The 24,337-nt window shown below is 38.7% G+C and overlaps 1 protein-coding gene across 1 annotated transcript in view; it reads left to right on the top strand.

Annotated features, from left to right (window-relative positions):
• PHEX (phosphate regulating endopeptidase X-linked) overlaps positions 1–24,032 on the top strand; it is a 95,102-nt gene extending 71,070 nt beyond the window's left edge. The window contains exons 16-22 of the mRNA XM_036384733.1: positions 11,010–11,064; positions 14,141–14,208; positions 15,585–15,715; positions 18,634–18,699; positions 18,814–18,918; positions 20,604–20,680; positions 23,874–24,032. Of these exons, the coding sequence (XP_036240626.1) occupies positions 11,010–11,064; positions 14,141–14,208; positions 15,585–15,715; positions 18,634–18,699; positions 18,814–18,918; positions 20,604–20,680; positions 23,874–23,976 (605 nt within the window). The 3' untranslated portion in view covers positions 23,977–24,032. The remainder of the gene's footprint in view (positions 1–11,009; positions 11,065–14,140; positions 14,209–15,584; positions 15,716–18,633; positions 18,700–18,813; positions 18,919–20,603; positions 20,681–23,873) is intronic.
• The last annotated feature ends 305 nt before the right edge of the window (positions 24,033–24,337 follow it).

Genomic DNA, 24,337 nt, shown 5'->3' with positions numbered 1-24,337 from the left:
TGATAACATAAATCACTTTTATTAAAGCCTAATGTCTCTATCTTCTGTTTTCTGTAGCAAGAATATGTACACACATCTCCATAAATACACAGTGATAGCAGTTCTGTCCTTTAGTATTGACAGACATGTAACAATAAATGTGACTAGAGAAGACTGTGATATAGACCAGAAGACATAAGAGAGCATATCCAGTGGATTTGTTCAATTCATTCAAGAGCAAGGAGTGATATCTGTAGTTAACTGAAAATTCTTACCTGTATGTGCAGTACTACTTGTCTGATTCTATTTTTTGTTACTGGCTGGTTTTAGGCAGCATATATTCTAGTGTGGAAACAAATAAGGTGGAAGAGCTGAGTTTTTCAATGATGTGTTACGAGTTTGGATGTTCATTCCTGTTTGCTTTAATGGGGTTTGAATTGAAATTTTCTAACAGGCTTTAAAATTCTATGCCAGTCTTTGTTCAACAGTTTTACCTTTACCCTGGCAATTCTCTTTGCTCTTATTAGCTTTGCATGTTAAATCAGCCTTCTCATTCTAAGCTGTTAGGGTCTGAAAAGTGGTTGCCACCACTTCTGTGGTCTCAGTCCCCAGAGTCAGGACCTCAAAAATTGCTGAGTGATTCTCCTTTTTTCTCCTGAATCTCTTTTGGTCACAGAAAGAAAGGCACAAAGTTAATGTATCACACTGAAGAAGGTACAACAGAGGACAGGCAGTTGCTGGTATTTGCTTCTACCAATTTCTGTAAACAGTTTTGCCTTCAAAGCACTCACTAAATTTTTTTTGTGTCTAAGTGATCTCATTTGTAAAGCACGTATAATAATTAGAAAATTCTTTTGATTAAAATTAGTGCTCAATTTAGATAGCTCTGCCTTAATTAGAGGGCTGCCATCATTAGGCAGTCACATTTTTGTTGATCATCTGAGGTAGCATTGGCTGAGGTGGTCACAGCTCTGAGGTACCCCTGAAGCATTACAGCTGCTCTTCCTCCAGCCACCACTGCTGCTAGGAAGGTTTTGTGTGAGTGGAGAGGAAGCCTGCTCAGAGAAAAATGAGAGCCATTGCTGTTATACCTTCTTTAATATTGGGTTCTTTCAAATTTGAGCAGTGTTCAGCTGTCCCAGTCTCTCTGCCATGGCACATTAGAGAAAACTGTGATGAGAGGCTGGAGCCACTGAACATTTCACACTTGCTGTGTCTGAAAGAGTCAGGAGGCAAAAAAGAGGCAGTTGTCAAATGTAACCCATCAGTCATGGGTGTAGAGGTGATTGTATTTTCTATATCATAACTGCTGAACTTCTCATTCTGCTGGCAGGTGACCTGGAAGTTTGGACAGTGCCACTGACTCTCAGTCCTTTTAGGACTGTTTCAAAGAGGAAAAGGGTTTAGGTGGCTCTTTCTGAACAAAATCCTCTTGTACCTGAGAGAGAGGTAAAAATGTAATCATGCCCTAAAAATGAAGTGCAAGAGAAGGGAGGATTCAGAGAAAGGCACAGTACTGTCTGCCACTGCTGGCTGCTGTGTTTTTATGGCAGTGGCATTGGTTTTATGGGGCAAGAGCCCTGGGTGATGTGGGAGGGACATTCTCTGGTAGAAGCTGCTGATAAACATTTGACACATCACTACTGATTTCCCATTAATTCTGCTACCTTACTGCTTTGCAGTTGTGTTTTCAGTAGTAATCTGTACAAAGTTCTGGGGGCTGCTCACATGCCACAGAACTGTGGCAATTTTAAAGGCCTAGTTAAATAACAGAAAAAAAGTTCTAGAAACCAGAATCATTTGAGAATAAGAATTAAGCTTGAACTCTAGCAAGTTAGATGTAAAATTGTGATATAGCAAGCCTAGAAAAATTTCATGGACCAAATTTCTAGGAGCATAAGAACTTATACTAAAACCTGTTTGTCAAATTCCCTGAGAGAGGAGAGTCTCTAAGGCATAAAAAATAAGATAATTCTTTGCATTGAAAGAGTTTGGGAAATTCTAATTCTGGAACTTTTTCTTGTGAGAGGTCAGTCTCAGAAATTGTTTAAAATTTAGAATAGAAGTCAACAGAAGGGACTTTAGAAGAAATTCATATAAGGAACTGTGACAAATATAAGGACCAGATAATATTCTCCCAGGTATTTCAAAAGAACTTAGACAAAAAATTTCCAAACAACCAGCTTTGATGTATAGCCTATGACTTATAGTGGCCTCAGCACAGAAAGAATAGGTGTGACAAGTATCAAATCCTGTTTTTCAAAAGTCAGTTCAGAGGGATCTGCATAACAAGCCATTTTAGCCTTTATATGAAGGAATCTGTTTGTGGCCACAACATGATTGAATAGAGAGAATGAATAATCATATGATATAACAGTGAAGAGTGAACATGAGATGAGATGTTTTTTGAGATGTTTTTGAGATGTTTTTTGCTTTTCCTTTTAGAAAAAAATCATGCTTTCTTAATCTACTAGAGTTTTGGCTTTTTTTAATTAAGAAAGCAAGTAAGTATGCTTGATACGATCATATGTTTCTTTTCCAAAGAACACTATTGATGAGGTTCTTTCCCAATACTAATAACTGAGAGTTGTCATGGGACAAGAAAGAAGGTCCTTTCATAAATTAATGGCTGATTAGAATAAGAAAAGGAGGTAGGAACCAATTACTTGTTGGCAAATAGTTGGAGGGGTTTGTTGTGAGGGTCTGTGCTACTCACTGCATTAGCAGATGAACTGAAGAGAGGGTGTTGTGTTCTGTTCTTTACAAAAGAACAGAGGGATATAAACCCAGTCCAGGAGGACAGTTCCCTCTGCTGCTGGCTGCTGGAAGGTAGGAATGTGTGCTTCCAGAAGAATTACCTCACAGGTAGCTGCCTGAAACTCTTTGCCTTCACATCCATGGCTGATCACTCCTGTAAATGAGTGAATGGACCAGATATCCTCTTCACTATCTGCTTGAGTGCCCCTGCTTTCAGTGAGCAAATTGGACTTTATTGTCTTCAAGGCCCATCCATTTTTGCTCTTTGTAAGTGAGTTTACTAAGAAGAATTTGAGAAATAAGATAAATAATTTTAAAATGTGTAATAAAATTTGGTTATGGAAAGTGGTTTCTATGTGAACTGGAAAATCCCCACTTCCAAAATTTGATTCTAAAAATTAGGACCATTAGCTTGGAAATGGAAATGTGCTGTGTGAGGATATCAACAAAACTACAGTAACTCCAAAGTTGATTAGTCACTGGAGGCTTCTTGAAAAAGTTTAGAGAAAAAGAAACATCAGTTCCTTGACCCATGGATTCTGAAAAGGAGCAACCATCAGGTACCTGGCACAAGGGAAGGTGAATGTGGATGTCCTGAGCACTTCTGAGCTTTAGGCAGCTGCTTTTTCTTTCTATATTCAGAGCACAGGGATGTCTCTGACACTCCTGATGGAAGGATCACAAATTCTTCTCTCTCTGTAATCTATATCACTGACATAAATATTGGAATATCCATGCAGGTCCATGTGATCTTCATATACAGGCAGGCTGTTAGTGTTTTTAACTTGACTACTCTGTAACTTGGAAAAAAGGTCTTGTTTCACTAAAAGAGAAAATGAATAGAGAATAGAAACTGGGCGATTAAAAGATTTACTAGATTTGGGAGAATTTAGCAAATCTTGAAAATGCAGTAGATGTACCAAATTTTGCTGTCTTTTAGTGCAAACACTTCTGTCTTTGGTGTTGCTTTGTTTGATTTTCATTACTAAACTGTTGATAGTTTGAATGACCAGTGATTCTATTAATATTTCCAAAGGAGAAATAAGTAGCTGCATCAAGGTAAGATGCGCCTCAAAGAGCAGAGTTAAAAAATATGTTACATATAATTTACCTTAATGTTATACAAGTTTATTCCTGATGTTCTCTGTATGTGAGTTTTATTTATTTATTTTCTCTTTTTCCATAATTCAAAGTGTCTTAGAGGAACCACTATGCATGTTTATAATGGTTGTTAATTATTTTTTAATCCTAGTTTGGATAATTTTTCAATTTTCTGTGCATTTGCTCGTCAATTTCCCCTTTAATTATAGGTACTTAACAAGGACAACAGGTATGTGTCATTGCCTTTAGAGTCTCAAAATGTATCTAAGTACACTTCATATCATCTAAGCAGCATGAATACTATCTTTTTAATTATCATAATTGGAACACCAAAAACAATTTCTAAAGGATTTGTTTATTTTAATGCACTCTAGAGCAGTCAAAAAATACGTGCTGAAAATAGACACAAGTGATGATCAAAGTGTGCTAGCATACTTCTATTCAAGAAAAGGTTTTATTTCATTACAGCACTAACATATTAGCCTTTGAATATGTTAAGGATAAAAGGAAACTATTCATCAGACATTTGGTGTGTTTTGGATTTTTTTTTAAGTGTAAATATGTATGCCTCTAGAATATATAAAAATAGTCACATTTGTGGGCTGTGAACAGTAATGAAGGGGAGATTTACAGTGAACTGAGGCAAATATAAGCAATGCACTCATGAGGTGTAAGCTTGAATAGATGTACTGGATAATTAATGTTGATATTATCTCTGTAAGTTTATATCCATGCTCCTTCTGAGTCATTTTTGCTGTTACTGCAGTTCTCTAGTGAAAGTCAAGAGGCCTCTTTAGAGAGAGGCCTCAATACATGTTACAGGAGGCAGATATGATCTACAACAGAATTTAAAAATTGCATTCAAATTAGCATCCACAGAGAAAACCACAGATGAGAGCTCATACTAGCCAACAAGTCTCATCTTTGCAGGAAGCATCACGCAGATATTGACGCTGGCAGCTCACTGATGCTGGGAGTTGCAAGGGATAACTCTTATCTTGCCAGGAGCCAGGGAAGTGCTGGAAAACAGCACCTGGTGCCATGGCCAGGGCAGGATGAGGGGAATGTGCATAGGGCATTTTCTCTTCCCTTAAGAATTGGACTATTTGGAAGGTTATTGATGAAGTAGTTTCAAGTGTGCCATTAGTTTCCTGGAGGTTAATGAACTTAACAGATTTGGACTGGACACTTTCTGAGCCCTGTTATTAAGTAAGCTTTAAGTGTCTTAAGTGAGCCCTCATTTTCAATTTTCCTGATTTACTAAAGATTACTATTCTCTTTTATTTAACAATGGTGCATGATCCTTACCTCCATTCTTTATTTTTTCTTCCTAAATTCCTATCTATGAATGTATAAAATAGAAGAATTTGTTCTTTGTTCTTCTCCCCCTAGCCCCCATTCCCTCACCCTGGGGAATCCACTGAGGATTTTTCCTCATAAAATAAAGATTTAAGTTTCTCATAAAACAGATGTTTTCACATTTCCTACTCCCTTAGCAGACAGTCTTCCTTGGCACCTTACAAACCATGTCATGTTTCTCCTCATGTTGCCCCACTGAGGTTGGTAAACACCAGGTTCTCTCTTTTTCATGAGTAGAAAAACAGCCTCTTGTCAGATGAGGGAGAAACTGAGCCAAGAATTGAAGCAGAGGCTACAGAGTCCTCTGCTTTCAAAGACCATTACTTCCCTGTATCTCTTTAATGAATTTATTCACACAATAAATTCATTATTATGAGTTCTTAATAAAATTAAGCTTTGTGTTCATGCATTGCATGGAACAGTTACTGTGCCTTACACAATTGATATTTTCTGTCCTCTTTGTCCAGAGGATAAAACTTGAAATAAGGTGTATGATTCAGGTCCCTGTAATGTCAGACAGTTTGGTCTCTGTCGCCTACATGTGCGTGCTCAAAGCCATTTGGGTGTCTCAAAGTATCCGAAAGCAATGTGTTTTTTCTCTTGTGTTTTATCTGACATGAAACTTGCAGGAACCCTTCTTGCCATTGAGACTGACAGCTAGACCCCAAACATCAAAACCATCACTGGGATGAGATTCAGTAGTCCAAATACAACTCTGTGGAACCATTCTAAACAAATGTATCCTGCTCTTTGGGCTGTTTTTAGACAACTAACCAACATCCCAGCTGTCTTCACATTTAATTCCTTATATGAATTCAATATTCTTTGATTACTGACCAGCAGTTAGTCTTCTGCTTATATCTTATCCCTTTAAAACTCTGCATCTGAATTCATTCAGCGAATTAATGGGACTTCAAAAAAGCAAGTTAGAGCTTTTGAATACATCTGAGAACTGTCAGCACACCAATTGGCAGAGTACCCTGTATATCACCCAGTTTAGCACAGCTGTCTTCCATATCTGCTACTTATCTATACGATTCACTAGCCTGTCAGAAGTTGCTTAAAACAAACCAACCTCATTATTGGAAGCGGTAAATGCACTAACTTGGAATAAGGCTTTTCCTTGCTCAGTTAAAAACAGCATGCAATATAACTGAATAATGTAAGTGAACTATGCAATTTGAATTCATATTTAGTCTTGAACTCCAAATTTCCTCATGATTTGGTGAGTCGTCTCATGTGGTTTTGGTTTAGTTTATCCATTATTCTGCATTTTTTCAGGGAATTATCAGATCAAATGTAGTTATTTGCATCTTCTTGGTAAGCTAGCAATATCATACTGAGGTAAGGGTATTTATCTGCAAAGTGTGTATAATAATACCAGAAGGTTTTAGCTAGGATTTAATAATGACAGTAAAGCCCCTGCAAAACTGAAAAAAAAGAAAACACCTTCAAATTTTAAATACATTCTGACAAGCTTTACAGCACCTTGATGGAGGGAGATGCTGAAAATAACATCACAGATAAAATGAAGATAGAAACATTTAATTACATTAAAAGTAGTCCTGTGCAGGCAAAATTCTGTCAGAGCTTCAAGATCAACCTAAATTCAGAGTGAAATATTTGAAGTAAGCCAGGTGTTGGCTCACTGCTTGAGGTGCCCCTGCATTCCAGAGCAGTAAGGTGACTAAGGGGAAAGTTGAACCGTCACTGTGCAGAGACACAGGGGTTTGGAAAGCCAAAAACCCCCCTGGAGATGAAGCTGGCAAGGGATGTGAAGAAACTTTTCTGCAAGTGTAGCAGCAGCAGCAGCAGCAGCAAGTGTAGGGAAAATGTAGTGCTGAATGAGGGCAGGGGACCTGGTAACAGGAGATTCGCCCTTCATGGAGGAGGAGTAGGTTAGGGAATGTTAAAATAGACTGGGCAAGCACAAGCCCATGGGCTCTGACAGGGTGCACCTACAAGCTCACAGCACCATTATGAGGCCACTCTTGGTAGTCTTTGAAAGGCTATGGTGACTGGGGGAGGTTCCTGAGGACTGGAAGAAAGCAAATGTCACTCTTACCTTCAAGAAGGAAGATCTAGGGAATTACAAGCCAGGCTCGCAACAGTCCCTGAGTACATGATAAAGTAATTCCTGGAAACAGTTTCTCTGACCAGCTTTCTACATTAAGATTACTAGCTCAGTGGAGGAGGAGAGAGATGTAAATATGATTTATTCTTTTGAAAGAATTTCAGCACTGTCTTCCCTAACATGCTCAAATACCAACTGCTGAAGAATTGACCACTCGAGCAGATGGTCAGGTGCACTGAAAACTCCTTGAACTGCTGGGCTTGAAGGGCTGTGATCAGAACAGCTGGTTCCTAGTATGGTGGGATCAGTGGCACAAAGTCCATCTTGAGGATGATCTAGCCTGGCTGTCCCACCTTGCCACCAGTAAGATGCATGGATGTAGGGTACCAGTGGTGTTCTGTGACAGCCTGAGCTCAGCTGTCCACAGAGCAGTGCTCTTGTGACATGTGACACCAGTGCCCATCTCAGAATGGTGCTGCAGACCAGTGGCATTGCTCCGAATTAAGGGTAGGTTTTAAGAAAGTAGTCAAAGCACATTCTGCAAGTCCAGGTCTTGATGGCAGATGCATTTGTGTGGGGTCTGTAATAAGATAACACAATTTTCTTCCTGTGTGCTGTTGGTGAGTAATGGCTTTGGTGTAGACTCTGGGCCTGCATTTGTAATCCATTGTATAAAGAGAGAGACTGTCAGCCTGTATCTCTCTTCTGGGGCTGTGTAGAGGGACAAAGCTTTAAAAGATGCACAACACAGGCTAAGTTTGCGGTCAAGTGTTAGCTCAAAATATATTCCTACTGCCTATATCTATTCCTTAAGATGTGAAACTCCCTGAAATCTGTCTGTCTTACTCCAGATCTGTCCTTTGTCTGCTTGAAATCCAGTTGCATAGAAGTAATCCCATTAGTATTTATTGTATCTGCAGCCCAATATGAGCTCTCCGAGTTTTTTCATTATCCTTTTAGGTGCAATATGCCAAGCAAAAAAAGAAACAGGCTTCATGGGGGAATTGCCTAAATCAAGGGATTCAGATCAGCACAAAATAAGAAACTGTCTGGTGATCAATCTCACGTTACAATTTCAAGGACACTCTAGGTATAAGACATTGTTATCCTTGATCCTCCCAAGGATGATGTAGTTGTTGCTTGCCTGAAGGAGATGTTGCATAAAGGTGTTGTCAGCTCTCATTGTGTTCCTTCTAGTGTTGGAATAGTGGAACAAGCACCCTCAGTCCCTCAGTGCTGCTGACCTCTGGAGAATGGGACCCATTTGCTTTTCTAGCTCACCAAGAATCACTTTCAAACCTAGATTTTCTTTATTACCAACAAACAAACAAACAAACCAACAAAACCAACAAAACCACAAAAACATGCACTCTCCAAACAAAATAGAACAACTCCTACTGGTGATAATGTATTCCAGTTTCCTGAGGTTTTCTGAAATGTGTAGTACATTCTACTGGCCTCTGACTCTGCTTTGGCCTGGAAATACTTCCTGAGCTTCCTTTAGTGCAAACTACAGAGATGTTTTCACACATGTCCAGAAGCAGAAACCACTCCTTCAACCAGCACTTTTCCCAGTGATATCTAACCTAAAAAGGATCTTGACTCTGAGTACAATAATTACCAACCTGTTGTACAGATTCAGCATTGGAGCTTCCTACCTTTCATGCACATTGACTCGTTCAGTGAAACTATCTCATGGCTTAACTCACAGCTGAATGTGTTTCAGCAGTGCTCTGTGAAGACACATTTAGTGTAGCTGGATAAGCCTGAGTGAAGATTTGCACCTAATTTGCTGTAAATAATGCATATTACCTCTACTGCAGACAAGTGCAAACTCACTACAAGTTTATATCTAAAACTAGAGAAAATTTCTAAAATTAGAAAAACTAATTGCAGCTTTTTAAAATTAGAAAAACTAATTGCAGTTCCTTAAAAGATCTGAATAGCCTCTTGGTGCAGTGACAGGCTCCCAGGATTCTGTGATCATTAAATATGATTTGTGGGGTGACTGTGCTGCCTTAGTTCACACTGCCTTTGGTATGGGCTCATTTGTTCATTTTGGCCACAGTTCCTCTCCTCTGTTGTTGTGGGGATAGGATCATTTAGAGTTAGCAGAACCTAAGCTTTCCAAAACCTTTTCTGAATGTCAGTGTTTGGAGGGAACCCGTTCAAACTAGATTTTCAGCTCTGAACACAGCTCTTAAGGCCTAACAAACAATTTTCATCAGGTTGTATGTGTGTACCATTGCTGCTTAAAATGTTCAAAACATGTATGATAAATAATCTCTGTGCAAGGACAGTTAGATCAGTAAAACTTTGTCCTTGACATTGGTAAAATTGTGGTTTGCATTGCTGGAAAAGCAAATTATATGCTTGAAAAAATAAAACAACATCTGGAGAAGTAAGAAAAAAAAACCCCAGGCAACACTCAAAAAATTTTGTAGGCCACACTTTTTATAAGCTAATTGCTGATAGGGATGATGGCAACCATGGAGGAGCAGCAGAAAAAAGCAGCTGGGCAGGCCAGGAGGACGTGCCTTGTGCCACATCATTTGGCATGGCATGAATTACACTCAGCATCCTGGGTCTGTTTTGGGGATTTTTTTCATTTGAAAGTAAGTTTTTAAAGACCTTGTAAGGAAAAGACAAAGATCTTGCCTGACAACTTATCTCAGATATAAAGAAATCCATAACCAAACTATCAACAAAAAACTGAATAGTATTAGAATCAAATGAATATGGTTTCTGTATTGTTCTGGGTACTCAGGTGATTTCTTGAAGAGGGACCCATAGGGTAAAGAAGAGTTCCTGGGAAAACGAGTGAATCATTTGAGGAAATGTTCTTCCTCAACAAGGTGATGACCATGTGGGTAAATCTTCTAAGCAGGTGCTTTAGAGATGAGAGTTTGTGACCCAAGACAGTAAATTCCACATTTGGGCCTGGAAGGATGGCACTTTTCACCATCATATAAGAACTTTGACCATGGGTGTATGTTTTATTTAGCAATTATTTGGGCTGTTAAACTTTTACCACGTGCAGTTCCACTGTCTTTAGTATCCTGGCACTAAAATGTCCCCCTGGAATTAAAAATAAACCTGTGACTTTAAATTTGAGGAACAATTTTGTTTCCTATGTGAAACATCAGTTGCTCATCACTCATCAGAGTGTCTCCATTGCTGTTTTTTTGGCAACTGGTTAGTTGCCAGAACCAGAAGCAGCCAGGTAATATCTGTAGCTAGGCTGACCCTACAGCCTTAATAATCTACAGATTTCCCTTACAAAAGTGCCTAAGTATGTTCATTTACCTCTGTTTTTCATAAACTAAATAGAATCAGGCTTACATTTTATCACTTTCACATTTCTTGCTTCACTGAAACCTCACTAAGCTAACAGTATTTTAATTCTTACTGCACTTTACCTATGTATTGTCTATTGATCAGTCAGCACATCTGAGGATAATCCAGGACCCTTCATAGGAAGCCTGAGGAGTGTTTTTCACAGGAACACATGCATTTACTCAGACCTGCTTGTAGCAGGATCTCTGCTGCCACTCTGAGATCCTCTCTATTGCATTCTACCACCCAGGGGAAAGCTCCCCTTGAAAAACCTTCTGAAACCAAACAAATGAGGTCATAAAATCGAAATCCTTGGGCATTGTGACAGCTATTCAGCTGTATTCAATTGACCTCACCAGATTTTTCTTTTCTTTTTTGTTTTTTTTCCTTTTTGTTATTGCAGGATTCCCAGCAGGAGAACTTCAAAAGCCTTTCTTTTGGGGAACAGAATATCCTAGGTAAGTAGTGCACAAGGGAACCTCATCCACCTAGAACTGAGGAATAACAGGGAAAGGTATTGCAAACAGAAATACACAAAGAAGAGGGTGAGGAGAGGAAGGCTGTGGTGTTGAAGACAACTGAAAGGCAGCTCCAAGGAAATCTGTGTTGTCCTGCTGTAAGGGCAAACTTGGTCCTTGGGTTGTGTGTTCTCTCCTGCTGTATCCTGCTTTTGCCTCTGAAAAGGCTGACTTTGAGAAGTGCTGCTTTGTGTGGTATTTTCTTACCCTTGGGAGCTGTATGTGTTGCTGTTGTCTTAAGCTGATGACTGATTTCTCACAGGAATTGCTAATTAAGTGCACCCAAGTGGAAGTGTTTCAGTGCTACAGCATGCAGATGCAGCAGTGTGCACATGGCAGGTATTAAAAGGAATTGTAAATCAGATACTGACACTTCCTGAACAGAAGTGAATACCCTGAGAAGCCAATTATTATCAGTGTATTGTTCATTTTCTGCTAATATCTAAGATTAGCAGTGGGCCCTTGTCTGTGCCTGTCGAGGTGCATGAGAATATCTTCATGTGCATAAGTGATTGCCTGAGCAGGCCCATGTGCCAGTGAGGCTGAGGAAGGGTAATTATAGGTCACATACATTAAATTTTGAAAAATCACTGCTTTTGTGCAGTTCAATAGCCTTCTATTTTAGGGTAGGATAAGACCATGAAAAATTTCTGGTGGCAGTTTCTGAAAGTTATTTTGCAGTTATATAAAGCCAGTTTCTGGTGAAATATATCCTTAATAAATCATTGTTTAAAAAAATCAAACTTTTTGAACATTTTGTGTTTGCCGTCATCCAATCTGGATCGTGTCTTTGTAAACAGGAAATTTGGCAATATATGTAAACAGACACGTTCAATTTATGAATTAATTAATTTGTATTCAAAGAGAATTCTTGTGGGCCAGGTGACTTTGTAAGTAGGAATTGGGGATAGAAGAAAGTCCTTTCTTGTTAAGGTGAACTTATTTTCTGTTGTAGTTATTGCAGACCAGCTTTGCTTTCTGATTTCTCTGTATTCTGACCTTCTGCCATAGTGATAAAACTGTGTTTCTTTCAAAGTATTATACTTTGCTCATTTCTCTTCCTTAAAGGTTACCTTAGCTTAAATTGGTTTTGCTTGAGTACGTATCAAAATGTAATTTAGTAAACAAATGTAGCTGGTTTATATCAGACAACAGATTGCTTTTGTCCTTGAAATATTCTGGATGTTTTCTGTCTGCTTAGAAGAAACAGCACATGGCAGTGGAGCAGATAAACCATCAAAAAGTCACCAGTGCCTGCTGAAAAACTAATTTAGCAAATATTTAACATTTAGTGGCATTTTAGTGTCCAGTTCCAGCACAACCACCAAAACCCAGTTACATCTATTTGCAGAAGCAAAGCTTAGTTATCACTTTTACATCTCAGTACATTAAATAAAATAACACTCAAATGCCACCATTCACAATTGTGAGTCTCCAGTGCCATATATATTGAAACAGAGACTTCAGACTACCTGACCTCACAGTTTCCTTTCAGTTCTGAGCCTCCCCAGTCCCAGAAGGGTCCCCTTTAATATGGTGTCTGCTGGGCTGCACCTAACCCTTCCATCTCTGTCCTACTGTGCCCAGAAGTGAAAAGCATGAACAGAACTGGGAAAATTCCTGGAAAAAATGTTGTTGAGCTGGACAGAATGCTGCATTGGGGTTCACAGATACAAAGCCCAAAATTCACTGCAACCTTAACCTCATCTTTTGGAACTTAGGAAAGCTCCAGGGACTGGCAGAACACCAGGCTGTTCTTTGTCCCTGCCCCTCATGGTGACAAAGAACCTTAAAGGAAAAATAAGATGTATTTAGTAATAGGGCTTGTTTCTTCTAGATCTCTTTACATGTTTTGTGCCATTATTTTTATACTTCTCCAGCTGCAAAAGATCCTGTATAACCCCTTACTTCAGATATGGAAAACAAGTCTTACATAGTGCATTTATTAGGGGTAATTATCACTGTGTGCTACACGAGATTACAAACTTGTCACACAAAAGGATGGTATTTCTGTTGCTGAAACATATAATTTTAACCTGCATTTTTGGAGATGGTTTGTAACAGTACTTGGGCTAAAAAGCAGTAGGGGAGATTTTAACACATGCAAAGTACCATTCAGGAAAGAAAAAAACAAAGTGAAGGATTTTCATGGGAGCATAGGGAATTAAATGATATAATAGTTTTTGGGCATGACTGAGATGAGCAATTAGTGCACTATGGATCATTAGGTCCAATAATGTTATTTCAAAACCCTCTGCCTTTCTTCTATTTCAATACAATGTCTTAGAAATACTATGAGCTACTTTGAAGTATAGCATTTCAATAACTGAAATAATTAAAATCACAAAAAGTAACTCCACAAATGAAAGATACATTTAGTAAATCACCTGCGCATGATACCCACTGCATTTGGTGTAAAAAATCCCTGAGCTTTTCCCTCTTTCATCCCTATTTCTCCTAAAAGCATGCTTATTGGGATATAATAAAGAAGATATAATTAATTGTTAGTCAGGAATACAAAGTATTTCCTTTTACTTTGTTTCCCAGGTGCCTTAGATCTGACTGTGTATCATATCCTATTCCAGGGCAGGTGCAAGGGAATTATATGACCTTTCTTTATAGAACTGCATGGAGATCTGTTAATGCTTCACAAAAGATAGTCTTTGTTTCAGAGTAGGTACAGCTGTGACTTTGTCCTGTTCCCATTCAGAACATTGAGAATTCAGTCAGCTGAAGGAGGGTGGAGCTCATATGATGCTGATAAAGGATTTGGTTGGAAGAGTGAACCATCACAATGCTTTCAAAGTTTTAGATTAAATGTTACTTTTAAACAAGAGTTTAACATTAAGACTCTCAACATCTTTAAGTCAAAATTGTGTAGGTCTGATTTTTAGACCCATATCCCCTTCCTCCTCAGCTTATTTTTAAATCAATAATGATCTTTCCTAATGTCTTTTGTCCTTTAATGTTCATGACTGTGAACACTTTCTGAGGAAACTGCTTCTTCTTTTTATAGGTCATTAAGTTATGGTGCCATAGGAGTGATTGTTGGCCATGAGTTTACTCATGGATTTGATAGCAATGGTGAGTATTTGACTGCACTTTGATAACTTTTTTTTTATTTACAGAGTTGACAGATTAGAAAGCTGACTTGTACATGCTGTAGCCTTTATCTTGTTTTGGTTTTTTAATGGTGCTGAGTTGTGTGAAAAACTTATAAAATTGTATTTATTAGATTTATTTACATGGAATCTTGCTTGTCTGAATTGGATTTTATTTGGTAAGAAATACCACAAGTTTGCTTCTTTCATTTTGTCTCAAATGAAAACTAAATCAGCAACAGATTCTGAAAGTCCTAAGAGGGGGAGGGGAGAGTGGGAAGGACAAAGGGATAATTTCTGATTGATAAAAATTACAAAGAAAACTTTTCATTTCAGATTTGACATTTTTCAAAAGATAATTGCACAAGTTTTAAAATACAATACTGTAACAAGAGTGATACAGAAAAGGTGTTGCAAAATATTAAAATGAAATTTAAAAAAAAAGAGAGACGGGGAAAAAAAATAGTCAGAAAATGTTAGTGTAATTGTCCTGACAAACTGGATGGAGTGGGGCATTGCCACTACTCATGTTTGGCTGTCTCAGCAAAGTGCTTTTAAAAATTGGGCTCCTGAGAGAAAGTTAGGGGAGAGGGGGGAGGAGGGAGATGCAGGGAGAAAGAAACTTGAACCTCCTCCTCTAGGGAGTAATTTTGAGTTTGCTTATGTTGTGCAACATAGAATACCTTAAAAAAAACCAAAACAAACAACAAACCCAAAAAACGCCACAAATCCTGTTTGCACTGCTCTACAACGTTTTGTGTCAGCAAGCACAAGCAAATGGAGACATTTTTCTTCATAAACTCCCACTTTGTGTTGGTGAGCACCTAATCTCCACCTTGTTTCCTGCCCCTCAGAAAGGAACCTAAAGTTCGATTTCCCCCTTTCCAGGGTCTTACCTTCCAAATACAGAAATAAATACATCTCTAGGGAATTTGTCACCTTGTGGAAATTTTAGAAGTTTTCATGAAATGGATTTGTTTCCTGATCAGGTCAAGAATTAATAATAAATTAATTATTATCACATTATCAGAATGAAAGACATATGGTCTGAGGATGAAAAATGCAATTATACTTGCAAGAAAGCTAAGTGCCTCTTACACTATGTAATTATAAAATGTACTGTAGAATTCATTAGTTATTACTATATTTTTCTGCAAATTGAAATTATGACAATAAATAGAATGCCAGCTTTTCACTGCTTATTTGAGTGGGGCCAAGATTTTGCTCACTGATCCTATCCATTTTGTACACACACTCACATGAGAACATTCCCCTCTCATTTCTATGAAGGTGATATATTCCTAAACTTTAAAAGCTTTTTCCTGCAAAAACATTTGTTTTCTTTCTTTCCTTTTTGAGGTCGGAAATATGACAAAAATGGAAATTTAGACCCTTGGTGGACAACTGACTCTGAAGAAAAATTTAAAGAGAAAACAAAATGCATGATTAATCAATACAACAACTACTACTGGAAGCAAGCTGGCTTACATGTATGTAAACCACCAGTGACTGAAAACAGTGGTACATGAGGAGTCTGGGTCATTGTGCTTTTTTTTTCATTTTTTTTTTAAGTTCTCTTTTTATAAATCCCAACATATTGGAATATTAAACTACCAACTTCATTTCTCACAACAAATGATTTTTTGAGGTGAATAATTGTGTCAAAAATTGTCTGTCAGGTTTGATTAGTCCAGTCAAATACCACTACCCACACTCTGGTGACAGGGTTAAACCATTTCTCTCCATCACATCATTTTGGAATCAGAGGAAGAGGATGAAGTCACTCAGCAGGGCTGGTCTAATTATTGTGAGCATGTTAAATGTCTTCTGAAGATGAAGTCTGTAATGAAAACTGAGCAGTCACTCTTTTAGAAAGAGTATAATAGCATGTTTTATAGATTCCTTTTACAATTCTGCCTGTTATTTATTGCAGCTATAAAATGGATGCATAAGCCCTACTTTATTTCAGATTCACTCTTGCTATTTCCTCCATGTGTGCACACAGACCCCATTTGTATGTTTAATCAAGGGAATATGACAGCAGTAGTTCCTAGAAAAGGATTGAGAAAGTGCAAGGGAATTGTTTCTGTTGTCTATCAAAGGTATGGGCTTCCCTGAAGAGCTGTACATTCATATGTGTGTCCAGAATGAGGATAAACAGGATCTGTTCCAGACCTTCAGAAATGAATAGCTGAAATTCCAGTGATATTGTCTGGGACACGATTTTAATCTTAGTTTTCAGGATAAAACACATACTCCAGTCCCCACTCAATTCTATCACCTCTATCTACATTTTACAAATACTAATAAGTCTTTGCCTTTTAAGAACAGTGAGGACCCATGAAATTCTTATCAACAATTCTAGCACTTTTCCCAGGCTTGTTTGTGCTGATCTCAGAGATAAGAAAGCCATAATGTGGTCTAGTCTGAAGTCCAGCAACTTAGACTTGAAATCCTTCATAATAATCTAATTTATAAATAAAAATTCTCAGGCTCATTCCTGAATATTTGTGGGACAAAAAAGTGTCATTACAAAAATGCCACTCAAAGAAGATCCTTAAAACCTTCCCCAAGGATGTGGGTGAGCTCTTCCCATGCTCTGCCATTGGCTTGGCCATCCCCTTTAACCTTTGCACTGTCTCTTGAGATGAGGTAGGTCTGAATTTCATCCCAGTGTAGATACTGCCTTTGAAGTCCATGGGCTTACTAGAGAGACCCTGTTACCCACACCCTTGTCATCCCATTCCTCCTATATCCACAGGATATCCAAAAGCACTTTTTAGATGATAGAATATTTTTCCAATTTTCTGACATATTTATGGCTTTTGTAGGAAGAGCTATGCAAGCAAAGGCCTTTTATTATTATCACTTTGGCCTGTCATTTGCATCAATACTCTGCAGGTTTTTTACCCTTGTATGAATATTTTTCATGGATTAAGAAACCTATTTGTTCTTCTTCCTTCTCATCTGGTATACAATACAAATGTCTCCAGAAAAGAAACCTAATGAAAGAAAAAGTGATATAGAAATAGCTTCAGAGTGCCATAATCACATAAAGTCATTTCGTCATATAAAGGGCTTATCATGGTCCATGATCCCTGCCACAAACTCCCTGTGCAGAGTAGTCTCAAATACTTGATCCCCAGCTGCCTGAGATCAGCAGAAAGAATTCTTCCACTTTTTAGCTGGCCTGTGGCCCTGTTAGGTTACTCTGATCTTGTGCTCTAAGTCAGTCTCACAAGCCCAGTGCAAGCGAAATGTGCGAGCAAAAAGGCCAGAGGAAAAGTCAGCTGTGTGCTGTCTGCTCCCTGGTGTCTCAGCACCTTTTCTCCTAAAAGCTTCTCTCTCTCCTCCATCTCCACCCTCCTTAGGGCAGGGGAGAGCTGACAGGGAAGGGTTGCACTTTCCTCTCTGGCTGCCATTTTTCCTGTAGCGTTGTACCCAAGGCATCAAGGTGTCCCAGTCCAATCTGGGTGCTCATCTGCACTGAGTGTGGGGCTGTGTTCCTGGCCCTTCCCTTGAGTTTTCCCCTCATTTTCTATCCTGAAATGAGTCCTGATGCCAACCCCACTGTGGCATCCTGTGGCAGGGGAGAGCTGATGGCTGCAGCCAGCATTGACCTACAGAACCCTGCTCAAACCATCCTCAATTATCTTGCTTGTTCGAGGCACAGGAGAGAGTAAAACTGCTTAATTGCAAATACAGTTGGTAACACAAGGACCTTAGTTGGCTGGGTGAGTAGAGATAATGCCACTTCAGCAGAAATTAGGATTTCTTTGTAATGATATCGAACTTGGTAATGCCAGGAGAGTAGTTTCCTCGCAAAGTTTATATAGTGCAGTTTCCCACAACACATTCTTGTTGCTATTGCTCCTGCTCTTGGAATCAATACCCAGGACAAGCAACAGGAATCTCCTTTGCAGATATTTTTAGAGCACTGAATATACTACCAATTTTGATTCTGACAGCTATTTTTAATTAAGCTTATTTATGTTATGACTAAGAAGTTATTTTTTGCATCCCAGTAGCATATTAAGAGTTATGTAGAGAAATAAATATAGCCTTTTAGATAAAAGTTTAAGAGGCTACTGGATGTCACATGTCACCAGATATAAACAGTCCTTAGGGGAAAATTACTGACACTCAACTCAAAGATCAGGGACTGGATTCTTAAGTGCATTCTACTATATTTTGTACTAGAGAGATCTATTACCAGAGCCAGGATAACTCATCACAGAAAATAGTTTACTGGCAGTATTCACATGGAAACCCAGTTTTCTTAACCAAAGTTGCTTGAAATTTACTGAGGTGTTCTTGCCTTGTTTTACTTTGCCCCCTCTTTTTGAAGTTGATCAAGTAGGAAGTTCAGACATGGGTCAAATGATTGATGTTCTTTCATTCTGCCAAGGTGAAAGGGAAGAGAACTTTGGCAGAGAACATTGCAGATAATGGAGGTTTGCGAGAAGCTTTCAGGGTAAGTAGATGGAAAATATCTGAAACATCATGTTACTTAAAAAATAATAATAAAAAAAAAAGCTGTGGTTATCTTCATGTTGCTGAAAGGCACTTAGTATCTCTTTCTTATCAGGCATACAGGAAATGGATTACAGAAAAGAGAGGAGGAGAAGAAGAGCCTTTACTGCCAGGCCTTGAGTTCACACATAACCAGCTTTTCTTTCTGAGTTATGCCCATGTGAGTAGAATAAATGTATTTCAAATCCCCATCTATTAACTTGAACAATGTGCAGTGCAGAGATGAGCTTGCTTGTTTTCAACAACCTGCATCACCCAAACACAGATTTTGAGAGTATAAGGAGAGACTTCTCCCACAGTTATTATTTCTTTCTCTTTCCCTCTTTGTCCTCCACTACCCATGGTGCCAGAACTGCTGAAATGATTCTTGGTTTTGCAGTGTTGTCACAGCAACTTTCTTTCTTTTTTCTACTTCTCTGCACTAAAAGGGTCTTCCTGCATGTATTGACTCCTCAGCCTCCTTCAATTTTAACTCACACCATTTGTTACTGTGTATATTGTTCAAGGGAACTAAGCAGCAGTGAAGAAAGTCTTAGTTTGTTTTTTCCCATCTGTACACTAAATATGCTGTGACAAAACTTTGATAAGGGCTGTGATGTTTTTAGGAAAAAACATAGAGCGAGGAAGGATCAGAAATTATTTATTTGAGTAAAGAAATTGGGGCAAACTCCCTACATGAGAAGTAAAAGGCTATAAAACGTTGCCTCGAGTTGAAGGAATGAATCATCCCAAACTGAAAAACAAGACCCAATGCAACAATGCAACCAGTCCTGGCTGAAAATAATTTCTCTGCTGAGAGTCAGTGTAGCAGTCTGTGGGCCTATGGCTGTTTCAATTTGACTATATTGAACAAAGAGAATATTCCATTGTCATTGTTTATGCTGAATAGAGTTTCACCTCATGTCAGTTTTTCTCCAAGAAAATTTTGAAGCTAGAGGGAACATCTGGGGCTCTTACAGGACAACTGCAGAAATCATATGTCCAATGGTCCCTCACAGGGAGGGCACATGCACAGTGAGAGCAGTGTATGCAAGGTACCCTCGAGCTCAGTCTATTTCCACAAAGCTCAAGACACTCAACAGGCTTTTATAAAATGTCAGGACTGTGTTCAGCCAGAAAAAATTGCACTGAAGTTCACTGAAATCCTATGGGCAATCTGGCTTAAAGGATTTTGTTGATAGGAACATTTAATGTAGAGACTTAGGTAAGGTAGGGGCAGTTTGAAGGAGACTTCATGCAATGGATACAGCATAAGAGTGGTTATTCAGTTATGCAAATATTCTATCCACCCTGTTTTTTGGTCAGTTATGATTGAATTAAGTAACTTATCAGGTACAGGGAACTGGGGACCACTGATGGAAATGTGGAATATGTATAATTTTGAAAGAAACTGACATTCCAACATGGCATAAATATATAAGGTAATATAGCAGCAGTTCTAGAGATGATAAGGATTATTATGTGTACACATATATTATACACAGTACATAGTTTTGAGACCAAGAAGTATGTTTGGTAATTATCAAGGTGTGAGATGCTGCAGAACAAGCTACCATTATAGAGAACTTCAAAAAAAGAACTAGTAAAGTGACTGTGATTAGATGATGTGAAAGAGTGTGTAGAGAAAAACAGTGGGTGGACACTGGATCCATTAGGGGATTTGAAAAACAAGAGAAAACTGCAGATTGGCAAAGGTGAAACAAAGTAGGAATTTATGGTCTTTCCATTTTATGTATTTTATAAGTAATAGATATCCTAAGAACAGTGACATTACATTTTGCTGTGCATAAAAAGTCATCCCAGATAATGTGCCTGTTTCTGATTTTTTTTATTTTATTTTATTAGGTAAGATGCAACTCCTTTAGACCGGAATCTGCAAGGGAGCAAATATATACTGGAGCTCACAGCCCTCCTCAGTTCAGGTAGTGCAAATATGGTATTTCCTCAGTGTACACACAGAATCAATCACTGCAGAACAGAAGTGCAGAAATATAGCATTTTAAGAGGGTTTAAGAGCAAGCACAAAATTGGATTGTGCTCTTGGTTTAGATGGAAATTGAACTGCTTTTATTAGCTTATCTCTCACTATTATAAATGCTCTTCTGTAAAATTGAGGAGCTTGCATCTACCTTCAAAAGCATTTGAACCAGAACACACTCTGATCCCTGTGATGTCCTGTAATCATGGCCTGAGTACCTAAAATGCCTCATCTATCACTTTCTTTCCCTAAGCAATTCCAGTTTAGAAAAGAGTGAATATAAGGAGGGGCCTTGATTTAATCTGTCTGAGTTCATTAAAAGCTCCTTAGTCTTCACCTTGAATTACATTGATAAAGCAAAGCAAACTGTGCCCTGAGTTCAGTGCAAGCCCTGACTCTTCCCTTGGCCTTCCAGGGACACTTTGCTTGAAGGAGCTGTGGTAGTCCAGCCATAACAGAGGGAGCCTGTTCTGGCCAGAAGGCTCCTCTGGCCACAGACACTCATGAACTCCCTGCCATGGGAAGGGGGGAAGTTTTAGAGACTACATAGGAATTAAGAAGCCTGAGTTTATTTTTCTGCTTCTTCACCAAGAACATGTTGGTTTTGTTGGGATTCATGTTGGTTGCATTTGCTTAACTAAGAATTCTGTGTTTGCCCTTGGTCAAGTACTACATTACCTCTTTATTTGGACAAAGGATGTTATATCCACAACAAAATTCACACAATACAGTGGATTACTTGCCTTCTAGAGAATCTCACCACTTTCTGTTGACTGAAAGAGTGTAATACCAGTTAGTGAGGGTAAAAGTAGTGCAGTATGCAAATCTGTGTGCCTTTTAACATTGAAAATACATCATGACAATGAGGATGGGAGCATCAGGCTGACCTTCAGCCTACAGAGATATTATTTTCATAATTCCTACCCATGTTAAGATTTTGGTAAAATAACCATCTGTTGTCTTTTAAAATCCTCAGGTTTATTTACCTGTATGTATATTTATATTCTGAATAATTTCATAGCTACATTCCCATGAGATGGTGATACACATGGAACTCTAGTGATAGAGTATTTATTTGGAAAACTCCTTTAGAGTATTTATTTGGAAAGGCATCAGGCTATGAAAGAAAATTTAAGAGTTTAGGTTAATTTGAGATCTAGAAAACATAGATAAAACTTTTTCTTAGTTTTTGTGAGAGATACTCTGAACTGGCTTCTGTTTCACAACTGAAGAAAAGCAGTGGTGCTTGTCTCCTTGCAAATCATATCAGCTGGGCTAAAAAAATATCTATTTCTCCCAGCTTGGTTTCATTTATGTCCCAAGACCATTATAAGCATAACTGCAATACAGCTAGCTCCAACACTGACAGCTCTTTCTGGCCAAAAAGCTCAAACAGCCCTTTTAAAAGTAATCATAAAAGGTAACAATAAAAATTATAGAAATGAACAACATATGTCTTGAGCACAGGTATATGCATCTGAACTACTCACACCAGTTTCTTTTCAAAGTCAAAAAGGAAATGCCATTTTAGAAGTTTATATATATATATATATATATATATATATAAATAATCTTTCAGTAGGTAATAAATTTAAATTACTTAGACTATGCAAGTACATCTTTCTATTGATTACCAAGGGAGGCCAGTGTGACCTGCTCAAGGAAAGGTGTCTCTACTATAATTCAGTGGGATGAAATCCAGACACTCCACTCTGATTTCAGTTAATGTGTGGCAAAATCAAACCATGGGTAGAAAAGTGGTGTGCATGCACACATAAAGATTTTTTCACTGGATAAATTCCAGGTTTACTTGTTTTTAATTGGCAGATTTTCAGTATTAGCATGTGTCTTTGCTATTTTTGAATGCCAATTTCGGATTGAAATCCCTGGCATGGCAGGCAGAACTCCCACCAACATCAGCAGCAGCTCTGCATGACCAACTCTTGCTGTTCCTGCCCCTGAATATGTATCTGCAATTTTTTTTTTTTTACAGTAAAGCTGCATATCTTATTTGAAGCCTAACCTAATTTGGTAATCTTTGCTACAAAACTGACCTTTAGGCATTTTTGTGCCAGATGACTGCAAATTTTCTTACTCACAGAAAGTCTGATCAATGTAATAAGAACATTTTCTACCATGCTGAGCTACACGGAGAAGCAAATTGTCTGCAATATAGAAAAATGCCTCCTTGCTGCATAACAGAGGCAAGGTATACAATTACTATCACAGGAGATATTTTTTCTGCTTTTAACTCAGAAAACTCTTTACAACCATTGCAAGTTTCAGGTTAGTAAATCCCAAGATGGTTGAAAGCACAGGGAAAAACAGCAAACAACACAATTTCAATCTAGCCAAGGTAAAATAATAGTTTCTGACTGCATCAAATGCAGACATGGAAGCAGGAGCCAAGGATTACTGCATGCAAAGACCAAGCTCTTCCCCTGTGCCTAAAGGTGCCAGTCTGGAATGCAGGCACATTGTCCAGCTTGTGCCAGGCAGGGATGTGCTGCTCTTTCAGTATCACCTGTGGTAGAAGCAAGAGAGCTTGGGAGCTGTTCAGAGCAGAAGGCTCAGAAAATATATTTCCAAACTATCAGAGGAGTCGTGATGCTCACAGGTGCAAGGCTGAGCTGCCCAACAAGAGCTGTAAAGTCCCAGGGACCCAGTGTGTGTGGGTGTGGATGTGTGTGGGTGGGCAGAGCATGCTGTTAGGAGAATCTGGAGCCTCATGAAACCACTGCCAGCACAAGCCCAGTGTGTGCTTCCATCCTCCTGCCTGCTGCACTGCAGCTGTCTGCCAGGGCTGGAAGAACAATTCCACCCTGCACAGCTACTGCTGATCTCCCACCTGTGCTGCAAGGGTTACATTAGAAAATTGTTCTAAAGGACACAGTATCACAAAATGAATTTGTTTTTCCTAAAGTTTATAGCAAAGCAAGATGATTCTCAAAGCATGAAACAATATTTGCTTCATATTAACTTTAACTGGGAGCCCTTCTGAACATTTTGGTTTTATTTGTGGGGAAAATGATATGAAAGCCTGAAAATTCAGCCTGAAGTGAAAACACTGGAACACTTGCAGACCTGTAGTGTTTGACAAAAGGCAACCTGCGTGTCAAGCACTTTTCTCTTTGCAGAGTGATCGGAGCCATGAGCAACTTTGAGGAGTTCCGCGAGGCGTTCAACTGCGCGGCGAACACGACGATGAACCGTGGGGCGCAGTCCTGCCGGCTCTGGTAGCTCTCCCTGCCAGCCCTTCTCTCAGGAGCCTGCAATTGAGCTGCTCAAACCCATTGCCAGAGCTTCAGAATGATGCTCTGAAATATGGAGAGGTGTTACTTCAGATGCGTCTTCCTCACCCATGTTGACGATCTGCATGGATCTGATCATTCCTTACTTAGAGCCTAGAAACATTCCAAATAGAAAAGCTTTTCTTTAAGTATAATAATAAAAAGTAACTCCTTTTAACCATAAAACTACTCCGGCTCATCTGCAGTATCACTGCTGTTGATGGATAACTGCCATTATCAATTCTAATTCCTGATTTATAGTTGAGCAAGACGAAAATGCTAAAATCCAGTTTTAATCTATTGCTCTGCAG

The sequence above is a fragment of the Molothrus ater genome, chromosome 2, assembly GCF_012460135.2.
Source record: "Molothrus ater isolate BHLD 08-10-18 breed brown headed cowbird chromosome 2, BPBGC_Mater_1.1, whole genome shotgun sequence".
Taxonomy (NCBI): Eukaryota; Metazoa; Chordata; class Aves; order Passeriformes; family Icteridae; genus Molothrus; species Molothrus ater.
Note: the sequence above shows the minus strand (reverse complement) of the source record. Positions and strands in the feature narration are given on the sequence as shown.